This window comes from Mesocricetus auratus, unplaced genomic scaffold (assembly GCF_017639785.1).
Source record: "Mesocricetus auratus isolate SY011 unplaced genomic scaffold, BCM_Maur_2.0 Super-Scaffold_100008, whole genome shotgun sequence".
NCBI lineage: Eukaryota > Metazoa > Chordata > Mammalia > Rodentia > Cricetidae > Mesocricetus > Mesocricetus auratus.
In genome coordinates this window covers 40,377,656-40,402,563 of record NW_024429192.1, presented here as the reverse complement: position 1 = coordinate 40,402,563, position 24,908 = coordinate 40,377,656, and the positions used below count along the sequence as shown (strand labels likewise).

The 24,908-nt window shown below is 37.7% G+C and overlaps 1 protein-coding gene across 2 annotated transcripts in view; it reads right to left on the bottom strand.

Moving 5' to 3' along the window:
* Alcam (activated leukocyte cell adhesion molecule) overlaps nt 1–24,908 on the bottom strand; it is a 182,127-nt gene that overhangs the window by 10,810 nt on the left and 146,409 nt on the right. The window contains exons 4-14 of one of the 2 annotated variants that reach the window (XM_013116879.3): nt 23,708–23,772; nt 22,478–22,565; nt 21,842–22,024; nt 17,906–18,033; nt 16,246–16,378; nt 9,524–9,636; nt 6,873–7,008; nt 6,654–6,787; nt 3,612–3,744; nt 1,312–1,350; nt 892–1,009 (exon numbers count right to left, since the gene is read on the bottom strand). In XM_013116879.3, coding sequence (XP_012972333.1) covers nt 892–1,009; nt 1,312–1,350; nt 3,612–3,744; nt 6,654–6,787; nt 6,873–7,008; nt 9,524–9,636; nt 16,246–16,378; nt 17,906–18,033; nt 21,842–22,024; nt 22,478–22,565; nt 23,708–23,772 — 1,270 coding nt within the window. The remainder of the gene's footprint in view (nt 1–891; nt 1,010–1,311; nt 1,351–3,611; nt 3,745–6,653; nt 6,788–6,872; nt 7,009–9,523; nt 9,637–16,245; nt 16,379–17,905; nt 18,034–21,841; nt 22,025–22,477; nt 22,566–23,707; nt 23,773–24,908) is intronic. The other variant, XM_013116880.3, reaches the window with a different exon arrangement.

Below are 24,908 nucleotides of genomic sequence, written 5' to 3'. Positions count from 1 at the left end.
AGGTTGGTACTAGCTACAGATATTCTGTTGTACAAATAGTTTATTCATTCATATGATATTATTTAAAACCCTTGTTTGAGATCAGGAGTGTGGTCTAGAGTTACCAATGAGACTTTCCAAACATGCAAAATGCCAGACTTGGTTTCCCCTTGTGCTGGCAACGTGGTCACTGTGGACTCATACACAATGTCGTCAGCCTGATTTGGGGGATGTGTCCGTCTTAGAGAAATTCTGTGCATCTGAATCTTCACTGACAAGGAGTGGCTGACATGACTTACTGACAATCTTCATTAACTTAACCAGATACTCAGTGAAACCACCGTCAGAAGATCTTTACTGTCCATCTGGGTCACCATACTTATGATTCCAATCATTTTTAATCTAACCTTATCTAAAGTGTTTTAAATACATTTTCACTATTTTGCCTAATCAATGTTTTCATTAAGGCCAACATAATGATTTTTCCCCCTCTTAATTAGGATCTTACATGGAATAAAGTCATTCACTTAGAATAGAGGGAGTGGCCATTTTCTTTCTGGTCAGATCAGACACTGCTAGTCATTGACAGTTCCTGAAATATGTAACTTTTTAAAACTCATATTAATCTACTTCATACAAATAGTTTAGATTGTTTTCCATTTAGGGAGTGTATGCTTAAAAAAATCTACCCATGCAGAAAGCAATGCCAACAAAAGGAATTGCATTCAGAATGTTGACCAAGAAAGAAAAGGAGACACAAGCACACCTCAGGTCACATCCTTGATGTTAGTCCTATAGTCACTGTGAAGTGAAACAAAACATGATATAGCCAGTTTGATGATGTGTCTGTACTATAGAAATGACACCAACAGCAAGGGTTGTGAACAGCAAGAGCCATTTTCTACAACTTACTTTGATTTCTTCATGTACAGCCAGTAGACGACACCAGCCACGAGGGCAGCAAGGAGGAGGCCAACTACTATTCCCACGATTAGTTTTGCCTGGTCATTCACCTTTTCTCTGTTTTCATCTACAACAAAGAAGAAAAGTTCGTGCAATTATAGCCAGTGCTAAGGAGTTTAGAACGAAGTTGGTGTTGTTTTAACTTATTAATGATGACTAAGGCTCACTACCGTGATTTACATGCAAACTTGTGATTTTAAAGGGTGAAACTTTTAGAATTTTGACTATCTTGTCTCACTTGGTATTGTAATGTGAGTCAAATTTCGGACAACTACAAAAAGTACTCATACAAGGACACTTCATAAATCTTGAGCTGACAGTCAAGGAACAGGAGTCTACAGCATAGAGAGTCTGCAGTATAGTACCTACCACTTATATCGTCTGCCTCATCGTGTTCTGGAATACTTACTGAAATGAAAAATGTTAATATGAAATTAAAAACAAAATTTGTTGATAAATGAAAGTCACCTTTACCATAACTGTATGATGTAAGTAATACTTTAGATAAAACAGCTATTCTAGGACTAAAGTAAAGGAAAGGAAAAGGAAAAATCACACTTTATAGAGCAAGAACTTCTCTATGAAGGAATTAATCTTGTTTTAAGGAGAGTAGTTAAAAATGCAAATGTTTTAATCTATTAGAGAAACTTTACAACCAACAACCTAGAGTATTTATCTAAAATCTATATTAATTTCCTACTGTCTGTATCTTTCACTAGAACTTCTTTTTAGGAGAAATACGTTGGCTCTTATGAAATCTACAATGTTGTGTTTCTTAACTTGGTTCAACTTTTTCTGCCCCTATTTAGGAGAATTCATTTTAATTTGTTAGTATCAAGGACACTAATATTAATTACATTCTCAAAGCAGGAGTTGGGGTAGAGCTTACAAACACCACCCTTCCCTATCTGCCAGACTTCCAAGTTTCTGATTGTGCTATGATCTCAGTCCAGTTAAAACTGGATCATCATCCAAAGACAGAAACATTCTTCAGTGTGCATGAGTCTGCATCAAAATTCCCCATGGTGTTAGATAAAGTCCAGAGTCCTACATTCCTCATCTTGAGTACTCAGGGGGTACAAAGTTTGAAATGACTTTTTTAAGTACTGAGAAAGCTGAAGTATCTCATTCAATGGGCTAGTGTGTGTTGGGTGGGGCCTCAAGGTCAGAGAGTTCAAAACTGTTGTTAGTAAATCAAAAGACCTAAAGGTCTAAAGCTTAGCTACTGCAGGTTGTTTTTGTCCTTGATATCTTATCTAATAACAACAGACTTGGTCTCAGGTGTGTTTACACATTTGACCCTCAAGGCCTGATAACAGGTGTGGTTACCAAATGCTTGGAGAATTAAGGGAAGAAAGTCTGTTTTCTGCTTATACATGATAATAGAAGTCTTCTGCCTTGTTCCCCTTTTGGTTGGGGTACTTAAGAATGTTGAAGAATAAACTTGGAGCATTCAGTATTCACCGGGTTGCCCTTCTGATTCTATACTGTGTCTCTATCTTTTTCTTAAGAGTCTTTACCTGCGTTTTCTCAATCCACACTCCCCCTCTCAGGTATGAACTAAGCAAGTAGGCTGGATTTGACTGAAGGCCCACAATGACAAGTTCCCACACTAGTGTTAAAAATACCTGTCCAGTAAAAAAAAAAAAAAAGCAAAAGGATGGGTTCTCTCTAGATAGTACAAACCAATTCTCATGGAATTTCATTGTGAGAAGTCAATGAATATATTTTAATTTTGTTTAGTTCTGCTCGCGAGATAATCCACTGGGCCTTTATATTTTAGTTCATTTGTTAGGGGCCATTATCTTTTGAAAATTGTTTTGTCCCACAAATTAGTATATTCATAATATACTAATGCAAGGATTTCCAACTGATCAAAAAATAAACATTTGGCAGCAGGTCAGCTAATATCCTGTATAAAAGTGAACCTTACACTAGGTAGGCCAGGCTTGATTTAAGGTTGCCATAGTAACATAGCAACAGGAATAGTAACAGAATTGAAAATGGTGTCTAATTCCCCAATAAATCATGTTTTTCAAAATGTTTTCTCTCCCTCACCAAAAAGCATAAGCTATGATTTCAATATTCACAGATTTTTCTATTTTTTGCAAGATAATTTCATCTATTTCCATTATGATTCAAAACTGATGAGAAGGGAAACTTGCAAGCTGATTTTGTTAATTCTCATCTTTTTTACTACTAATTTGTTAATTGGTGAAATTGGTGACATTTCTGTATAAAATAATGGTAGGATAAAAATACAATACATTGTAATGTAAGCTAATAGTAGAATTAAAATTTTATCAAATGTGTACCATTTTACAAGTGTTTTAAGATAATCATTGAATTATCTGACTTTGGGTCCATAATATGGATTAAATATGAGCAACCCATTTCTTATTCTCCCTTGCTTTTGGAAGGACTCCTGTCTTTGGGGAAAGGGTCTGAGTCCTAATATATGAAGTAACTTAGTATGAAAACAAAGATAGTAAAAGAATGGAAACCAGAATAAAAAGAAAAAGTAACCTCATGGGGATGATATCAAATGCAAAACAAATACATGAAACTTACCATGATGCAGTACAGGGAGATGGGACTGAAGATGTTAAGCTAATGAAGAATACCTTCAAATTTTCTTACGGTTTTAATGCCAGAAATGAAATACTCACTCGCAGAGACATTCAGGGAGTTTACTGTTCTCTCCAGTTGGTTTTCTGCTGTGCAAGTTAATGTAACATTCTCCTCGGGGGAAATGATAATTTTACTATAATACCTGCCATTGATATAAGGAGACTCCTCTGTCTGGAAGAAGAAAGAAGATGAGTTTAGAAAGGGAAATGCATCTTACAAGTCTGGGAAGGAATAGTGGTAGATGTCACAGGACAGTTGTGATGTCCTGCTGTTTTTAAGGGTATGTGGGCACTACAGATAAGGACCATCTAGGTGGGCAGAAAAGAGATTAGTAAAGCAATAACGGCATTTGTTTGTCTATTATTCTCTTATGAATTTTATTATGTCACTCAAACTTCTCTTTTTCATTAGATGATCTGTGTCAGTTAGTTTACCCATGATACTTGTTTCAAAGCATGCCACTAGTCATTATAATCACCTGTTTCCTTTCTGTGAATATTAGCATTTAATTATTTGTGAATAATATCAATGGTTTTTTTTCTTTTGCTGTAGACATCTATTCTACTATCTTAATTCTTTGCTATGGACATCTATTATCTTACCTTAAGGGGCTGTATAAGTGATTTGTTTATGGGTAAATAAAACCATTTGTTTCAGTATTTTCCTGTGCTAAATTAAAAAAAAAAGTGTATCCTTTAAAGATGACTTAAGTTAAATGCATTTGACTGTCCTGAGACACAAAGGGGGAGATCTCTGGGTGTGAGGCCTTCAAACATAAGAAACAATGCAGTATTTCCTTGATGATTAAGGATGAAGACCACTTGTGTATAGTCTTTTGAGATTTCTCTGTTTAGGTCTGTAGCCTGTGTTTTGGAGGTCCTTCTAAAGAAACTTTACAGAATGTTTGCATACATATTTTGGTTTCGGATGTTGTATTTTTATGGAATCTCTGCTGTATGAACTTATGCCTCTGCATTTATGTGTGCTACTTGTGCTTTTTCCTTTCATTTGTTTTGTCCTATTCCAGTTTGTTTTTATTTTATCTTATTTTATTGCTATTTTAAAAATGCATATGTGTTTTCAAATAAGAAAGAAAGGGTGTAGATTTCAGTGGAAGTGGAGGTGGGAAAATGTGGGAGGAGTTGGGGAAACTGTAGAACTGTAATCAGAATACAGTACATGAAAAATATATTTTCAATAAAATATGGGAAAAAGAAAAAAGAGTATACATATTGCCAACCAAAAGAAAAAGAAACTCTCTAAAAAGGATTTAAAAATTAAAAACAAGAAAGAAAGACTGTAGCTGGGTCAATTTTTGGATTAGACACAAACGTAACACAACTCAAGCCAGTATGCCTTTTCTTGGTCACTAACTTGCAGTGTGTCCTATGTTTTTCTCTCTTGGCTTTATTCTTAACTATACTGTAAGTGTCTTGAGGATAGGAGTGTGCTAGCCTCTGTTCCATAGGAGCTACCTCATGGCTGTACACTAGAAGGTTCATCATGCCTTGGAGGGGAAACAGATAAAATATTATGGATGGATTATCTCAGACCCAGAGCAAGAAAAATAACATATTGTCCCTGAGGCCAGACTCAATCCTTCTCCGTGACAATGAAGAATGACATTATTATTCCTATCCTTGTGGTAAGTATACCTGCTATTTTCCATGAGTCTTTGTGCTACTTCAGTATCTACAAAATATACTTGCTTATTCTAGCATGGCCTTTTACATTGTTATATTTATTTATTCATCAGATATATGTACACTTTTTTCTTCTTTTGTCTACTTTCCATGTCAGCATTACCAGTACCTACAGATTCTTTTTCAATGACACTTAACTGAGCTAGAAAGAGAGAAAGTAGAGTAGGGAGGAAACACTTAATAGTCTTTCAGCATTCCATTCTGAAAAGTGCTTCTGCACAATATCATCAATTTAGGTCTTTATCCCGAACAAAGAAGCATGCATCTTCTCAGGCTTGATGGTCTCCTTGCCTCTCTGCCCTCCTAGGCATGGTTTTTTACTTGAGTGTCTCAAAATGTATTTAATCCTGTCAGGAGTCAGGGCCTCAAGCATGACCACTCTGAGGGCGCTGGTGCTTGAATATATGCAAATATATTTGTATAACTCACAGGCAAGAGCCCAGATCCACCATGCTTAGCAAATGACATTATATGTGCTGAACCAGTGGTTCACTTCTCCACACGGGAATGTGGAGTTTGCAACTTAAATTTAATTTGCATCTTTTTGCTTTATATGTCTGCTGAAACCCTAAAAGGGAGTCCATTTCCTGTGGCTCTTTTACTGGTCTAATGCTCTAAGCAGACATGAGAACTGCTACAGAGAAAATTTAACTAACCTGATAGTAGTACCCCAAAGAGACTAATTAGTGGGATTAAAGTTCTGAACCCTTAGCGATAGGTTGGTTTGTTCTATCTATCTCATTGTCTCTCTGTCTATCTCTTTCTGTGTGTAACTTTGTATTAAGAAGAAAATTTTTGTAGCATTTGTATATTGAAGTATCTTACCAAGATTACAGATACTAAGCTTACATTAATGTCCTCTATCGTCCATGAGGGCACAACCTAGATTTTACAGTTGGGCAGCCTTGTTCTGGTCCTAGCCCTGTAACAAGCAAACTGGTCCACATATTTTCAAGCAGTGACTATGATGGTCACTATCCCTGGAGTCCAGATTCAATAAGGTATATCCTTTAAACACGTGTAAACAGGCAACGTAATGGAGGCTACTTATACTCTGACATACAAGTTTATGGTGCAGAAAAGTATATTCCTTAATGATTTAATTATCCATGTCTCAGGAATTAATGGCCATGGAGAAACATCCAATTTTAACTCTTTTAAAAGCAGACACCACAACACAGTGGTTTTGGTATTTTCCATGGGCCTGGGATTTAAATGTGTTCTTTAAGGCATGTTTTCCTTCAGAGCAAATCAAGCACATTCTCTGAGCATATGTTGCATATTCTACAGGGTAACCAAACCAGCCTACACTTCAGTTCCCTACGTAAAAATCAGCTTGGACCAGTGGCAGCACAGAACACGAAGAAAAATACTTGCTTGGTTTATGACGCTTCCACTGCCAGTAATAGTCCACTGTATAGCTGGTTTCGGAAAGCCTTCCACATGACAGATTATGGTTTTAGACAGTCCACTGGGGTCAGTTTTCTTTGTCATTTTGATCTGAGGTTTTCCTAAAATATTATTACAATTAAAACATCACAACCAGATATCAAATTCTTGAAGAAAAAAGAAATTGCTGCTGAATCATTTCATTACCTTCGACAATGAGTGTCAGTGATTCCCTTTTCTTCAGTCCTTCAACCTCCTGAAGAGCAGTTTCACAGACATAGTTCCCGGCATCCTGATAATGGAGGCTGGAAAAGGACGGGCTTGATCGGAGCCTGATGTTGTCCTGGTTAAAGGCAGAGCACAGTACTTCAGAGGGTACAACTTTTGTTTTTATTTACTTATTTATACTTTTAATCACTGTGTTTGATGTGTGTGTGCATGCACAGGCAGTTTAAGTGGGTAGTACATGCACCACGAAGTGTGGATGACTACATCTGTGCCTAAGTGTATAGAAGACCAAAGCAGATTACCTCTTGTCCTCCTCTGTTTTCATATGTCTCATTGCCTTGGGATGGGGCCTTTCACTGAATTGGAAGTTTGCATTTTGGCTAGGCTGACTGGCTCAGGAGATATTGGAATCAGTCTGTCTCTGAAGCCCAGTGCTAGGGGTTCAGACACACAGTACTATGTGGTGGGTGCTGGGGACTCATACAGGGTCCTCAAGTACTGAATGAAGAGAGTGAGTTATTACTCCCTGAGCTATCTCTCCAGCTCCACAGTTGTGACTTTAGATATACGTATCCTATAATAGTTAAGTCCAAAGTTATTATGCTGGGTGTGATGTAAACATATATACTTAAAATAGAACATACTTAAGTTGCTTTCAAAAATAGATTTCTTTTATCCTTTGCAGTCTAGGAGTCATGTAAAGTGGAGTTATAGCTCAGAGTCTCCTGTTCTAGTGTTGGTAATCTGGGACAATTCCTGATTTTCTGAGGTTGTGTTTTCTTTATTTGGGAAATTGAGTCTTATTCTTATTGTATCTAATTGTTTGAAGGATGGAACCATATAAACAGTGCAATGGGTTTATATTGAGTAAAAGTCTCAACTGTCAGTCTCTACTTACTGTGTTAGGACTATTCCATAAGCCGTTCATGAAATATAAACAGTTGCAGGCATAAATGCTCAAAACTTATTTGATCTGAACGGCCATAAGCACAGGGTTTCATTATAATATTATGAAAAATTCAGTTAGTAAGAAAACCTTACTATTATAATTTCTAAAAGGAAAAATATTTAATATTTTGAAAAGTTACTTGACATCAGATGATAATGATATTTTTAGGAGTTTAAATTAAAAAGCAGATAAAAAGACATAATTTTAAGATTATAGGTATTTGTGCACTAGGATTTTCTTCTACCTATTTCCCCATCAACTAATGTTGAGTAAAAATGTTGCTTAGCAATACTGACATTAGGTTCAACCAACAACACTGACTGCATTGCATGTTTAATGTAGCTAACTCATTTTTCAAACAAAACACACTATGTGTATTTGTATAATCACTGATGACTCTACTTGCTTATATGTTGTCTAGCTTTGTGACCATTAAGTACTATAAATAGGACATGTCAACAAAGGATGATGAAGAGTGACATTGGAATCATCTGCGAGAAGAACAAATGGTAACAAGATGGAGCCTATGAGAACGTAAAAGAAACTGCTGTAAGAATGAGAGGATGCTGGGTGTGGAGGTGCAAACCTTAACCCCAGCACTCAGAAGTTGGAGGCCAGCCACGTCTACATGGCTAGTTTAGTCTAGTGAGTGAGATCCTGTTTCAGAAAGAGGAGAGATGACATATATCTGAGAGAGAGAATCTAGCATTTAGACTAGAAAACAGCATTATACAATAATACTGTATCAAGAAGTCCTAGAAGGAAAATTTCTGCATGATTATTAAAAAGATAATTTTACCCCTGTTTCAAATGATGTGGCTATTTACTTTCTCAGAATCCCCCTAGTTAGCTGCCCCTATCCATGCTATACGATAAGTGCTGGGAAATACTATGCAAAGATGTAAGCAATGACACCATAGACAGGGACTTCTGCTTTAAAGACAAGTTTGACTCAAGGCAAACCCTAACCCTCTGTTCCCATTCAACAAATGTAGAAATGACTGGGCCCCAAGTCACTGTATTTATTTTAGAGTTATATGACTATGGGAGCTCATACTGGAGATCCAAGCAAGATCATAGAATGTTCTAGCTGCTTCCTAAGATCTAGAAGTGAAAGGGTCACTTAGCATTTAGAAGGAACTGCTTTTAGAGACAAAAAACTGTCTCAACACCAAAGAGAAGACAAAAACGGAGTGGCCACAGAACAACATTCATACTCCAGAGAGCCTGAGCTTGAGCCTCTATTCTCCTGTGTGAATTTTCTGATTTATCTGCCTGGATTTCATTATAAATGATGGGGAAAAAAATGAATGAGCTGCATTTGTTTTCCACAGAGATGCTACAGGTAGGATGTCAGGATGATGGCACTTAAAATGTACTCTATAAGATTCATCTTTAAAGTCCACAATTGCATGTGCTTGTGTGTAGGCATGCATGTGTGGATCACTCTTCATTATGTAATCAGAAAGCAATGCACCAAGCCAAGCTCCAGTCCATCCATTAACGGTACCACAGTGCGGCTGAGTGCCTCTACAATCCTACTGTGGTTTAGGGGAGAGGAGTGAAACAGTACATGGATGTGGGCATACAAGCCAAACATAAACATGCAGATTAGAATGTAAAGGAAAATCCAAAAGGATGCTAAAAGAACTCATTCTAAGTAGCAAAGATCTGTACTTACTTTCATCCACACCACAGTGGCGTTCCTACTAGCAGATATTGTGCATGACACAGGCAGAGCATCACCGATCTGCTTGGTCACTTCCCCACTTGGGTTTAAGGATAAATCCAAATCTGTGAGACAGAAAAATCCGCTTGAAAGCAAGACAGTAAACGTGAAATAATAATAAAAAAAACCAACAAATTTTTTCCAACTATACTTGAATGTTAGAATGAGTAAAACAACTAGACTTCAGAAGATTCAGCTTAGCCTTCCAAGCTAGCACTGATGCCAATTTGGACAAACATGTGGTCGATCTAACTGATTATGCATTGATTTTTCAGTTAACATCACTGATGCTTGGGGTGCATAGAAACATTTCTTAGGGACCTATCACCTTAAGAAAAAAATGAACTTGTTTGGTAAGGAAACAAAAACGAGTAGGTAAATATTAGAAAAACAGTTGATAAGGCATCACAGTGGAAAATCACATATATTTAGACAGCAGGTGATAAATGGAAAAACTATGAGATAGTGCAGATGTTTCTTCAGAGAAAATTGACAAATAGTTGAATTATTTTTGAAATGCTATTCCATTTTGCATGCAGTTGAAATTTTGAATAAGACCTATTATTAGGTATACTTTCAACAGATAATTTTAAAAGCATAAGCATGTCTACGGGTGTCGAGCCTTTCAGGTGAAAAATGATTTTTTTTAAACTATAAAACTTATAATGTGATTTGTAGGAGGAAATTTCAACTCCATGGAACAAATATTGTCATACAGTTACTGTGTCCTAGGCACTGATGGGAGAAGATCCATACATGAATGATGACTTGACAACTCAATAGGGTGGAGGTACTGTGTACTCCACTCCAGTGCATCACCTATGAAGTCAACACCTAGTAAAAAATCTGTTACATGTTCAGATATCAGTAATTACTTGTTAAAATACTTAGTCATAGCATAAGCAGCAGGTGTACAGAGAACAAAACTAAACTGTGACTCAAAGCAGGAAGGCTTTGTATAAGACACTATATTGTTGTAGCCTCTTGACAACTAAGTGCTGTGATAGGTGAGGATGCTGAGTAAAACTTTCCACATGGACAAAATAGAAAAGGGGGAGAACTCATCAGGCTGCTCAATGTTGGCTAATTTAGTACTGATGGTTGTAGCCCACAGAATGTGTATCTAACTATAGAATTGAGACCAGAGTGCTTTTGTGATTTTTGTCTCTCTGTCATAATTTCATTGAAGTTTGCCAATCATTTTCTGGTCATTCTTTAGAAGAAATATATATGATGTATAGATGTGGTAAAATACTTGTTTGTGTGTGTGTATGTGTGTGTACATGTGTGTCAGGGTCCTCCGGCCATCAGCCAGAAACAGCTGCCTCATGTACTCATAAGAGAAGACGTGACTCAACCCTCATAGAAAGTATGTGACTCTGGACCACCCTGCTACCTCTGCCAAATTCCAGAAACAGCCCTGCAGCTTAATTAGCAGTTAAAGATTAGCTCAACAGAAAGCCCCAATTCCTCCAGGAGTTAGATGAGGACATAGGAGAGATGGAGACAGATAAAGTAAGTTACCTAGCAACACAGGAGGTTCTACCCCCAACCTTTTGCCCTGCAAATTAGATTTCCAGGCAGCACAGATGTTACCCCTCCCACTGACCTTTGCCCTACCAGGCTCATGCAGCTGCAGCACACCCCCATTCCCCTTCCCCTAATAAGGCAATGGGCGGGGCAATGAGCTTCAGAGATCTGGGGGTCTCTTCTCTTCCCACCCTACCTTTCCTCTCAAGTTATGGGATTGCATACTTCTACCTAGTCAAAGCTTTTTATTTGGTTGCTGCGTATTGGAACTCGAGTTCTCATGATTATGCAGTAGGCAAAATACTGACTCAGGTATCTCCCCGTTTAAGTTCATTCTCAGTGGTTGTTTTTTGCTGTGAAGCAGTAAATGTCAGGAGAATAATGACCATGCCTTGATTGCTTCTGACATATCCACAGGACCTGGAATATCAAGACTCTTAGCATGGTTATTAAATGAATGATGGGATACACATACTGTCTAGTTTACGCTGATATTGATAGCTGCACCATCTTGCAGAAAAGTGGTTTTATTAGAATGTTTGGGTGAATTATGTTTGTATGAAAATGATAAGAAGGGAAACTTGGGAGTCTTTATTAGGAGAGTCAAGAGCACGTCGGTTATAAGACACAAGATTTTAAAGGATAAAGATTGACTTTGAAGGCTCTGATGAAGAATCTCTGGTAGATTAGCCGAGGAGTAGTAGTGGTTTCAACAGTAAACCAGGATCTGTAGAAATATGGTCTGGTTGAGAGGTCTGCTCTGTATCCCCTATGTGTGCATGGATCCTGTTTCTCCACCAACACTTTGCTTAATTGTTTATGAAAGGAAACAAATTCTGCTTTTGTAAAACAAGGAGCCAAAGATAAATGGGCAAAATACAATTTTCATGTTTGCATATGATGTAGCATAAAATGATGTAGCTTCTAAGGAGACATTCAGGTCTTAAAACCAATGTTCCAGTCAATCTGTCAAAACCAGAATACATTTGTATAATAAAACCACACCAAATTCAATTAACCTCCTCCATACTTTGTTTATTTTCCTTCCTGTTATAGGGTGTCTTTGGGGTATGACGTGGATGCCACCAAGTCGTCGTCCTTGTAATCTGAAATCCAACCCTCCCTGGCCTATTCTACATGCCACGCGTATAGAATAGCTCTCTCCTCTTAAGATACTGTGTATCTGTGTACCTGATATCTCTTAAACACGACCACATGTTTAAGGAATTGGAATATTGTTAACTTGCCTCAAGATATGATTGACAGGGATATAAGATGATTATTCACAGGCACTTGTGTTCATTGACTGTATTCCTTTAATTTCCTTCATAGAACAGGGTTAGATAAATGGTCCCATGACTGAGTATTCCTCAAAGGGAGGAAAACAGCACTACTGTTGTACTTGGAGGTCACTGTTATCCTTCTAGCTAGCACTTGATGGCAGATACTCTCAGACCCATGAGCATGAGCACAGAAGAACAAAGAAAGGACTTGGCTGTGAACAGTTTTCAATACTTCACTATTACCACAGGGTTCCTCAGACAATCAAAAGCAACCATCTGGTTGTATTATTTCCCATGAGCCCTGATGATGGGGTATGTCCTGTATATATGTTTCTCTTATTGGTTGATGAATAAAACTCTGTTTGTCCAATAACCAGGCAGGAAGCATAGCCGGAGCTACCAGATCAGGAGAAGGCTGGGGAAAGGAAGGCAGAGGGAGGTGGCAGAAAGGGATGCCATTTACCGCCAAAGGAGTAACAGATATGAGCATTCTCCAGTAAGCCAAGACCACGTGAAAATACATAGACTAATAATTATGGGTTCAGTCACAAAAAGACAAGCATGGTATGTGCTCACTAATATATGGATTTTAGGCATGTAACAGGGGAGTGACAGCTTTCAATTCTACAGCCAGAGAATCTGGGAAACAGGGAGGGCCCTAAGAGAGATTTTATGTTAACCCAGAGAAGGGGAACAGGACAGAATCTTCTGAGGGGATTTGGAGCATAAGGGAGGGGTGAGGAAGGTGGGAGAAAAAGATGGGGTGAAGAGGAAGGGAAAGGAGGACATGGAGGAGTAGGAAAGTTGAGTCAGAGGAAAAATAGAGGAGAGAAGGATGAGAAATACCATAATAGAAGGAGCCATTATAGGTTTGAAAAGAGATCTGGCACTAGTGAGATGTCCAGAGGCCTACAAGGATGACACCAACTGACAATCTGACCAATAGTGGAGAGGCTACCTTAAATGCCTTTCCGTGATAACATAATTCATAACTTCCTTGTATGCCATCCTAGAGCCTTCATCCAGTGGCTGAAGGAAGCAGAGGCAGACACCCACAGCTAAACACTGAACTGAACTCTGGGAACCCAGATGCAGAGAGGGAGGAGTGATGAGCAAGGGAGTTAAGACTTGGCAGGTGAAACCCACAGAAACAGTTGACCTAAACAAGGGGGAGCTCATGGACCCCAGACTGATAGCTGAGAGGCCAGCATAGGGGCTGATCCAGGCCCTCTGAATGTGGGTGTCAGTGAGGAGGTCTCAGCATTCTTTGGGGCCTCAGGCAACAGATAAGCATTTATCTCTGTCATCCAGATAGACTTTGGGAGCCCATTCTATGTGGAGGGATTCTGTCTACACTTGGACACATGGGGGGAGGGCCTAGGCCCTGCCCCAGATCATATGACAGACATTGGAGATCCCTCATGAAGGGCCCCACCCTCCTTGGACAGTGGAGTGGGGATTGGGTGAGGGGTTGGGGGAGGCAGAAAAGGAGGGGATAGAGACAGAGCTGGGATTGACATGTGAAGCAAACTTGTTTCTAATTTAAATTAAAGAAAAAAATAAAAACAATTATGTGTTATAAATTAAGACAGAGCTAGACAACAAGAAACCCTAGCCATCGGCCAACAATTTTATAATTAATATAGCTTCCATGTGTTAATTGTGGCAAAGTGGCTGTAGGACCAGGATGGAAAAAAACTCCAGTTGCACTTGCCTGTGTCTCCCTCCACCCTCCAAATTTTACTTCCTCACCTGTATGTTTTCTAAGCATTGTAGATAGAGGACACAGCACCATGGGCTTAGGACAGCTTCCTTTAAGGTGTTTTGACTTTGCTTTCTTCATTTCATCTGTCTAACCAATTCTTCTGTGACAGTATGGGAGCTCTACACCCTCCACATTGTTCTCTAGTGATGCTTTTGGACAAATACTTGGTATTTGCGTGTTTACTTTCAGGGAATGTGGTTAAGGTGGAGAGCCAAGTCCTATGCTTAAGCTTGCGTATGTTTTGAGTCCCTCAAAGCCCCCATACCACAGAGGACCCTATACTAGACACCCAGGCCATTCTTTCTGATGACCTCCAGTTAGTTCCCTTTATTGCCTACTTCTTAATCTCATTTCTTTAAAACAAAACAAAAGGATCACATCACGTTCTATAGGATTGCTATAAATGACACTTCTCTCCTGCCCGCATGCCAGTTCCCAAATAACCACTCTGAGACTTTTATTAATTATAAAATGCTTGGCCAATAGCTCAGGCTTATTACTAACTAGTTACTACATTTAAATTAACCCATTACTATTAGTCTATGTATTGCCATGTGACTTGTGGCTTTACCTGTCCTCTTGGGCTTCTCGCTTGTATCTCTGATGACTCTACCCCTCTTCCTTCCTTAGTTTGATTTTTCTGCCTAACCTTTCCTGCCTAGCTATTTGTCAGTCATTGTCTTTATTAAACCAATCAGAGCATATTTTACACAGTGTACAGCAGATTACAGTACATCATTTCTAGAAGAAATATTTCTGATTACACTATTGAGTGAAAGGTTCACTCAGCTTACATTCCGAAACAAGGTCCACTGTTACTCAAAACAAGGTATGCATTCTGTTCTAACCAGGTGACAGTGTCAATAAAAAAATAAATCACTACATTTCAGAAGCATCTGATATGCTGATAATATGATCTTTCATGATTTACAAAATAAAGAACTTGCCAGGCGGTGATGACATGCACACACCTTTAATTCTAGCACTTGGGAGGCAGAGGCAGGCAGATTTCTGTGAGTTCAAGACCAGCCTGGTCTACAGAGCTAGTTCCACAGGACAGCCAGAGCTGTTACATAGAGAAAGCCTATCTCAAAAAACCAAATGGGGAAAAAAGAACTCAAGTTTCATGGCTCATCTTTCCCTTTTTTCAGAGATTTCTTAATTTTATTGTTTTGTGTGGATGAGAGTTTTGCCTGCATGTATGTATGTGAAATGTGTGTGTGACTGGTGACCTCTGAGGTCAGAAAAGGGCAGTGGATTCTCCGGGACTGGAGTTACAGGTAGTTATGAACCACCATTTGAGTGTTGGGAATTAACACGGGTCATCTGCAAGGGCAAGTTCTCTTAACCACTTAGCTATCTCTCCAGCTCCCTACAGGGTTATTCTTAATGGATCTTTCCCACATCATATTCTTTGAGACTAAATATAATTTTGGAGCCTCCGGAGTTCTCCAAGTAGATTAAAATTTAATAAAAGGTGCCACTCAAGGTGATTTTGAAGAGGTTATCTTTCCAACAACTTACTACACTTTAGCTTTTAGTCACTTCTACTTCATCTTCCAGTGCTAAATCTGCAGTGATTTTGTGTTGCCTGGATCTGGGTGCTAATATTATTCTGTAATGTCAAAATGAGATATATAATCTGTTTTTTCCTGATAAAATGCAAATCTTGTTAAAATCAAGAATATCTAAAAAGTAGCAGAATGCTTACTTAGCATGTAAAAACCCTGGGTTCCATCTCCAGAACTGCATAAAATAAATTATGTATGTTATACATATATTTATATATTCTATATAATACATTTAAATATATAATGAGTTATTTAAGGATCATATCAAAATTATGTAGTGTTACAACAAACTGAAGGCATTTAGAAGAAAGGGTTTCACCACTGACAAGTTTGCAGTTCCCAAGCTCATGCAAGGGTTCAGCATCTCAGTAGTAACCTGCATGAAATCTGAGCTCTTTCTGATGCATTTACAGAGTGAACTGAAGTCAAGTTGTTTAAGAAAGATAAGGCTGCACTTGGAAAAGTTAGCCAGGTAATATTATTAGAAGTCTTTGAGGTGCAGTAGGTCCTGAGGAGGTGACTTACAGTGAACTGTGATAGTTGTTGAAGCAATCATACTTCTTTTGTCGATCAACGAGCATTTGTAGTCTCCAGTGGCATTGCGCCTTACATCTGTCAGTGTGTAGGTGTTCGAGCTTCTTATTCCCTCAGGCTGTCCCTTTGGATGGAGGCAAAATGTCAGATGGTTACACTTGGTAGCTACAATAAGAACGATTATAATTCTTGAGGAAGGTACAATTTTCTCAGATATGAGAAAAAGGTGACCATACTTTTTGGTTAGACAAAAATGATTAAATTTTGGTCTGCAAACATCTGAAAAACAATTCATAGTTTGGTGCTAAATTTTTTGGCAGCAAAGCTTGAGTTTGAGTTTTAAGCATTAATTTTTAAATGTCATTTTTTCCCTATAGAGTTCCTATGCCAAGAAAAAGGTTTGAGGAATTCTAAAGAAAAACATGAACTGGGTCACTGTATACATGCCTAAATTTGCAGCATTAAGGAGTTGGGAGCAGGAGGATTGCAAGTTTGAGAATAGGTTGAGTAACATAGTGAGTTCAAGGTCAATCTGATAGTGAGACTGTCTCAATGAATGAAGAAATGGCAGAGAACTTTCCTGGCGTGTGCAAGACCCGTGCTTTCATTCCAGGTGTGTGTGTGTGTGTGTGTGTGTGTGTGTGAGAGAGAGAGAGAGAGAGAGAGAGAGAGAGAGAGAGAGAGAGAGAGAGAGAGAGAGAGAGGAAGAGGTGAAAAAGCAAACAGAGGAGAACAAACACAGAGATGGCAGGAGTATACATTAACAACAACCTAGACAACCAGCAGACATTATTTCTGAAGATAGAATATGAGTTTGGCTTTGCTATTCCCAGTAGTCAAAGTAGAAATTCAGTTTCAAAACTTTTATTTGCAAATGATAATATATTAATATATAAATTTAGTAGGCGAAACAATGCTGTCTGCCAACCTGTACGCTTGTAACGAGCTTCTTGTACTTGTAATCGCAGTAATGCAGTGGGTGATATTATGAAATACTACCAGCAATGCTAGGAGTAAATTCATTATAATCCCGTGATTGCTGTAAATAGCTTTCCTCAGTAAGAAGGTAGTGAAAACACTGCTCGTCCAGTTAGGCTCCACATCACTAAGAATGCAAATATTTGAAGAAACTTCCCAAAGTATCCTCCATGCAGACCATTTCTTTCAGCTAGGATAAGTACTGTGACAAAGAGCCCACACGATTATTATACCAAGCTGGCTAAACTACACAACACAACTGTCTTTGCTTCAAAAGATCTGTGTGTGTTCTGAGCAGCCTGCGGTGGGATCCTCATCCACATTTGCAATTGTGCCTTTTGATTTTACAGTGATCTACTTCTAAGGAGCAGATTCTGTGACGTATTTGGATGATTATACCCTGAGGTTTTGCAATTGTGGTTTCCTGTGGTTGTCTCTTTTTTCTTCTTTGTCTCTGAACTCTCTAAACATCGAGGAAAAGAAGAAAGAACAGGGGACGGGGCCATGAAAGCTTTCAACGGACATTCTACAGGTGGTGTTTTGCTTTTTTATATTCCCAAGAATAACCTGTTTTCCTCACTTAAGCTACCCAAGTACATACAATTGTTCATGTCAGTTAGAAGCCAGACAATAGGACAAAATGATAGTAGTCAAGTTCAACTAATGCACTTACTGGTAAGTAAAACATGAACTCCTCAGGGGGCGGGTTGCCATTCCCCAAGCACTGAAGAGTGATGTTGTCTCCTTCTTTGATGGCATTTTTTGGTGGCAGCACTTGTATTGTCACCTGCTCTGTAGGATCTGCAGGAGTCACAAGCAGAAGTTAACCATTTTTGTCAAGTACCAAATTACTCTGTGCATACAATGTAAATGACTAAATTATACACAATTTTCTCAAGAAGCTAGTAATGGTAATTACTTAAATGTATCTTTTTATAGAGAGATTGAAGTTAATAGCCACTTGCTATACCAAGTACTAATCTTAGTTAGAGCAAACTACAAAGAACCGTGTTATATAAAAAATCAATTTCTTCTTAGCAAAATGTCTTTAACTGAGGTGGCAATGACTGTAATTATTTTATGTGTAAAAGACCAGCAGAATAATCTCACCGTGTGACTTCATTATAAGGAAGCTGAATGGTATTATATGAATCCTATAGCTTGGAAAGACTAAATTGAGTAGCACAGTTACTAAAGCTACTGGATACCATCACACCCTTACTATACAATAATGAAAGTAAAATGAAGAGACATGAGCTAAACAACAACAGCAGTATTTTGGGCATGAAGGAGAATAGATCTACTTAAAAAAATAATTCCATGGACACGGACACACACACACACACACACACACACACACACACAGAGAGAGAGAGAGAGAGAGAGAGAGAGCCAGCCAGAGAGACAGTGAAGAACAGAGACTGAGACTCTTACATAGTCATTAGGACCATAAATATTGTCATCATTTAATGCTGTTCTTTAAAACAAGACACGATATAACTTCCATTATACATTAATGATTTTTTTGTAGATAAAGTAGAGGATTGAGTATTTTTTTAATACATCGGACTACTCAACACTCGAATGCCAAGTGAATTAAATGCTACACACAGTAGAACATTATCCACTAAACAGGAAGTAAGGGGAAGTAGTGGTAGCTTCACACAATTGACTCACTTCCATGCTTTACAAAGCAGGATAATGTCATGAAGGATGAATTTAAGGAAGATAGACAAAAATAAATAATGATTGAGTTATCTGCCTGTTTTTAAAATTTATAAGCAGAATACTCTATCTACAATGATCTATTTTATTATTAGCTAATAAAGTAAAACTAATAAATTATAATTTGAGGAGTCCCCCTCAATATTTTGCAGTCATTTAAATTAAATGCAGAGGAAAATTTAGAAGGATAGTTGTAGATTGCCTCTGACACCTATCTACATGTGGATACTTGGGCATCATCAAGCCCTTGAGACTAAACAATGAGGTTCACACACTGCTTTCGGTTTGCTGCATGCGTTTATTTCTGGATTTGTTGCAGGTAGTTCTCCAGCCAGCAGTTCCCAGTAGAGTAGAAGAAGCAAATAAAACTTGCTTTAGGTATCCCACTGACAGCTGCCATTTCTGGGCTTTTGTCCTGTACCCCTCCCTGCTCTTTCTTCTTTTTTCTTTCCGTTATTTGTTAGTATAATGAGTTGCATGAATTAGTGAGATTCACCATGGCTATTTTTTTTTTGTAATGTGTCAGGTTCATACTTTGAAGTGGCCATTTCTTAGAAATGAACAATGGCACATCTCTGGTCAAGGCTGATATTTGGACACCTGGGACAATGACCTATCTGGCTTCCTCTTCTAATTCAATGTCCCTTTTCTGCAATCCTTTTCAATCTCTAGAGAGGTGAAGAACTAAAGTCTGATCAGAGGGTTATTGTAACATATTTGCATTTTCACAGTAGTTTTCTGGGCCACTCACATGCCTAACAAATTCATGATCACTTGCAGTCCCTTTGCCCCAGACTTCGGATTTTACTCTGATTATTAATAAGCCATCATTCTTCCCATTATCCTGAAATTCTGCTTTGCCTCCTCTAATCCACATTAGTACCAAGTCTCAGTGCTTAATGCTTTAATATATGTTACATTTGATTCTCACCTTATATTTGCACTTAATACTTTCCTAGAACATGTCCTAATTAACCTATACCAGGAATAATGCTACAAATCTCATTTACTCCCCCACCTTGAGCCTTCCTCTCCCTTTCAACTCTTTCATAACTATTTTCTTTAAATTAGTTTTCTAAGGTAATCATTTGACTATTATAATGATATTCAAAATCATTCATACATTTCCTACACATAAATATTTGAAATTAGTATTCCTTAATTTACTATTCATGGTTATCTAGAATTTATATCAAGAGAGATTGTTATATTTCACTGCTTTACATGAGCCCCTATCAAGTCAGTCTATTCATTTTGTTCCCCACATACCTATTTGTTCACTTATCCTTCCACCCAGTCAAAGATTTATTAGGTTAGCAGGAATATTATTTAAGTAACATGCAAGGATCATGAAGTTGAAAATACTGTGCTCTTCACTTCAGTGAATTTTCTCTATTTACGAGAGAAACAAATTTAATCATTCAGACTATTACTCTACACATTGCACAAAAGTTAAGATCTAGATAGATGTCTGGGAAGCTTCCAAGAGGATTTGTCTCCAGAACTATGTTTTAGCGAGTAAGTAGGGACTTGCTGCATGATAAAGGCACAGCAATAAGAACACACAGAAAGGTGTGGGAATTGTATTCCGGCAGAGGAATGTAAACAGAAGATTGTGGTGTGGAAAGTGTGAAGATGAAGGCTGACACGCAGTGCATGACTGGCTGAAACAGACTCAGAGAGGACACATCCAAGAGCACGGAAGATGACTGTGAGCACTGTGAGGTGTCACAGCAGGAATGCTGCAGATCTGAGTTTTAGCAAGAGGCTTCTGGTGGCAGCTTGATGAGCAGTTTCTCCTGGGTGAGGAGACAAAGGTGAGTAGTCAGGAATACCATTGTGGTGATCACTGCAGGCAGCACCGGGAGCCAGGAGTGGTTGTGTGAAGTCAGTAACAGAGGAAGAAGTCAGGTGAACACAGAGACTGAAGAGGGGGAGATCTAATACATCTTTCTCAAGCTCTCTCAGGTTGAATTCTTTCATCCACTTCTCTTTCTTGAATGTCCTCTTCTATCACTGTCTCTGAAGCCAGCCTACAGCAGTGGTTTTCCATATATGCTCTGTAGATTTGCCCGTTATTTTTTCAGTAATACTATTATTACATTATTTTATAATAAATTCACTGTGAGGCACCTCTTTACATCCACTGGATCTTTTCACTTGAGTGATGTTCAGGAATCTGTGTTCTAGCAACTCTTCCATATCTACTAATGGGTTCAAGAGTTCCAGAATCACTGTCATTGGACACATGACCTTTCAGGACTCACCATTCTGTTCCTATGACATTTATCACTTGCAAGCTCATACTGACAATTTCATTTTGATGTGAGTGTCATGATTCTCAGCTGGAAGAATAACCACTTTGAATGACGACTTTGAGTCACCATCAAGAGGTTCTAAAGTGCCTATGTTACATTCTCATTGACAAATACTCCTCACATATATATGGTATTGTGTCATTCACATGCATGCAAGGATACGTCCACCTGACCATCTGTATACCTGTACTCACATACATACAAGTTTCCTCTGAAGGCAATTTCCCAAGTCTTAATATTTATTTTGGCAATCTTAAACTTAGGGAGCTAGCCAGTCATAAGGTAGTATTTGCCCATTGCTTTTTAAGGAAATGGTCAGAAGTCATTAGAAATTTCTATAAAATACATGACAATATGATATAACTGGAGAGTATTGGAGGGAATTGGTCAAGTTAGAGATCAAATCCTTAAAGAATATAACACCTCATAGAGTACAAAACAAATATTCATAAATAATATGTGAAGAAGTGGTCTCTGTTAAGTGGTAAACATTTTTCTACATGTTTTTCAAGGAAGAGAAGAATCTAATACATTACAATTATACAATTGTATATTCAGTTACTTACAGTAAATATCAAAGATTGTTTGTTCTGAATGAATTGTCTTCTGGCCTGAGGGTCCATAATATGTCACAGAACAGGTGAATGGCATTTGTATGTCAGCCTTGGTTGTCTTATACTCCAAGGATGAAGTCATGGTATACAACTGAGTAACTGGATCAATTTCCTTTTTGAAAAGTATGTCCACCTCTAGAGAAAGTAAAGGACACCAATGATAAAGGAGCTTTTACTGGAAAGGGACAACCTGTAATTAAACATCTCAACACATTTGAGAGGTGAGTTTGTCCTTTTTACTGTATTTAGCCAGCGATAAAATTGACACTCAATAAGGTAAGATGTCATTTCAGAACTGTGAATCAGAGACATAGGCAAAAATAGAATCCTGAAATCCTATCTTCCACTCAATTTAATTAACTTCTAGAACATGCCATATATAGAACTCCTTTCTGACTCTTCCACACAAGGAATAAAATGGTGTCTAAAGAAATCTCTCAATGAGTTAAGGGGCACTTAATGAAACTGAAGTGTAGACTTGTAGATAGAGTAGGGGACAGCATGCTCAGGTCTAGACAGTTCATAGAATGACTAGCCTATACAATACACCAAAAGGCCATGGGAATTCATTGTCTGACTCAGACTCACCTCCTACAAGGGGATGCAGAACTTTCCCATTCCTGTACCATGTGATGTTCCCCTCTGGGTAACTGTCTCTCGAAATGCAGTCACCTAACTGAAAAATGGAAAAGAAAGTTTTCTCATTTCAAATTGTCTCAAATCCTTATTTTATGGAAGCCTCAGAATCTTCAGAAAATGAAGTGTCCTAAACAATTTATTTTCTATCTTTGGTTAAGAAATTACCCTTTGAATCTTGGATGAAAATAATGCTTCATATTAAAAACTACAACCGTATCCATTTTGAGATATACAATAAAGTTTTCCACTATACATAAAACCACATCCATTAAAGACAATACAAATTCATTTTGATGATATTCAATTTTAATATTAACTAAGTGACATTATAACTATATTAATATTGATTATTGCTGTGGTTCATAGATCTTCAAATGCAAGAAACATTTAGTGTTAAAATGTGGCACCTCTCCAATCCCATTTTCATTTCACAGTATAAATACTTGCCATATTCTATAACCATCAGTGTAGTCTTCAAGTGCATGTTAACGAAATTAGTCAATATTTATCAAACACTGCATAGTAAAATGAAATAGGATTCAAAAGTTTGGCCTTACCTGCCCCCACAAATACCAAGGAATACTGAAGTATTTTAGTTAAAGAGATGAGATTATCTCCCAATTGGTGTGCTTACATGTGGACCTCCATCCACGCCTGTTTGTCAATTCCACTTCCTTTCACACCTGTGGTAATGTGGCTGTTTGTATCTGTCTTCTCTCACTGTGTACTTCAAACCTACAGTAATTTACTTTAATAAAATAAGGTCTAAATATTACACAAGTCTTGATCAATCTCAGAAGTTTTTACCTCACCAGATTTATCTTCTGCTGTTCTCTCTTGCCTTGACTTTTAGTACCCAACATTCTGAAACACTAAATTTGATTTCACCAGACAGACTACACTCTTCACATCGCATGATTTCATTTAGTTGGAAAGCATTTCTCAAGGTTGGCCTGGAGGAAATTCACGTGTTGTTCACTGATTCTGTCAAGCATTTGGGTTCTCCACATCAGAAAGTTTCTTCTCCTGAGAAATACCATGCCTCCTTCACATGCCCATGTCATGACCAAATGGACGGTGGTCATACTGCTCCCACTGTTACTTCCAGTGCTCTCTGATGTTCTGGGCATCTAGGGGCACCTAAATTGAGTAAAGTCATGAGTACAAACAAATTCTCACCTTTTTTAGCTGCTCTGTTTCGAGATACGGTGCTTGGTTTACAATTTCGGGTTTAGATGGTTGCTCTAAAGTTAAATAGAAAAAGGTTTAAGTATACTGGAAGAGATAAAGGACACACATGATTTATGAAAAAAAGAATTCATATACTCAAAGCAAAAGCACAAACAACAGAATAAAGAATGGATTATTCACAAATAACCCAGATTTATGGAATACAGCATGTATATCCTGCCAAGTATTTGCTTTATGACTTCAAATATTGTTTTAAGTACTTAAACTCCTTTGAATAAAACATCTTTGATGTTCTGTAGATGCTTGATGAGGTGAATATGGATTTGATGGTGAATGTAGGCAAACGTTCTAATTAGGATGTGTTATTTCTAGTCCATTACCATGATACTTTCTACTTATTAAGTAGAAGGCCTCCAACTCACTGCTCGAGGATGTTATTGCATATGAATCCAAATCAAAAAGGTTTTTATTTGAAACATACATTTCTGAGGTTTAAGAAGCTTCCAGACTCTCCAGGGAAAATTCCATTGGTCTATATTTTTAACAAGCTCCTAGGGGATTCTTAGGCACAATGTGTAAGAAATGAGGCTATAAGATAATGAGAAAGCTATGTAGATTTGCACATACCCCAATTTCTTAAATAAATCAATGTTTATATCTTAAATCACCTTACGAAATTAAGAAAATCTTTCCAGTTTTGAACTTGAGATGGAGGACAGAGAGTTTATAGAACGCTTTTAAAACAAATTCTAAAAAATAGATTCAGGGACAATTGATTAAAATTTCAGCCATGATTTCTTAAACTAAATTAAGTTATTTTGCTTTTTTTAGTTTATAGTCAGTGCTGAATGTAATAGAAACTTGAATTGTGACATTCTCATACAACTATATTACGGAATTTGATCTTATTCTTTCCCATCATCATCTTCTGTACTGCCACACTGGTCACTTTTCCTTTTCTAACTAGTACTCTCTCTGCCTTCATATCTTATGCTTTTAAGTGTAGGTCCCATATATATATATATGTGTGTATATATATATATGTATATGAGAAATAATGAAATTCACCTTTCTGAGCCTATCTTATTGTTTAATATGATGACCTTCTTTTTTCTATTTTCTGAAATCTCAGTTGTGTTTGTCTCTTTTTAATGGTTGAGTAATAACATTTAGACTTATACTTTATTTT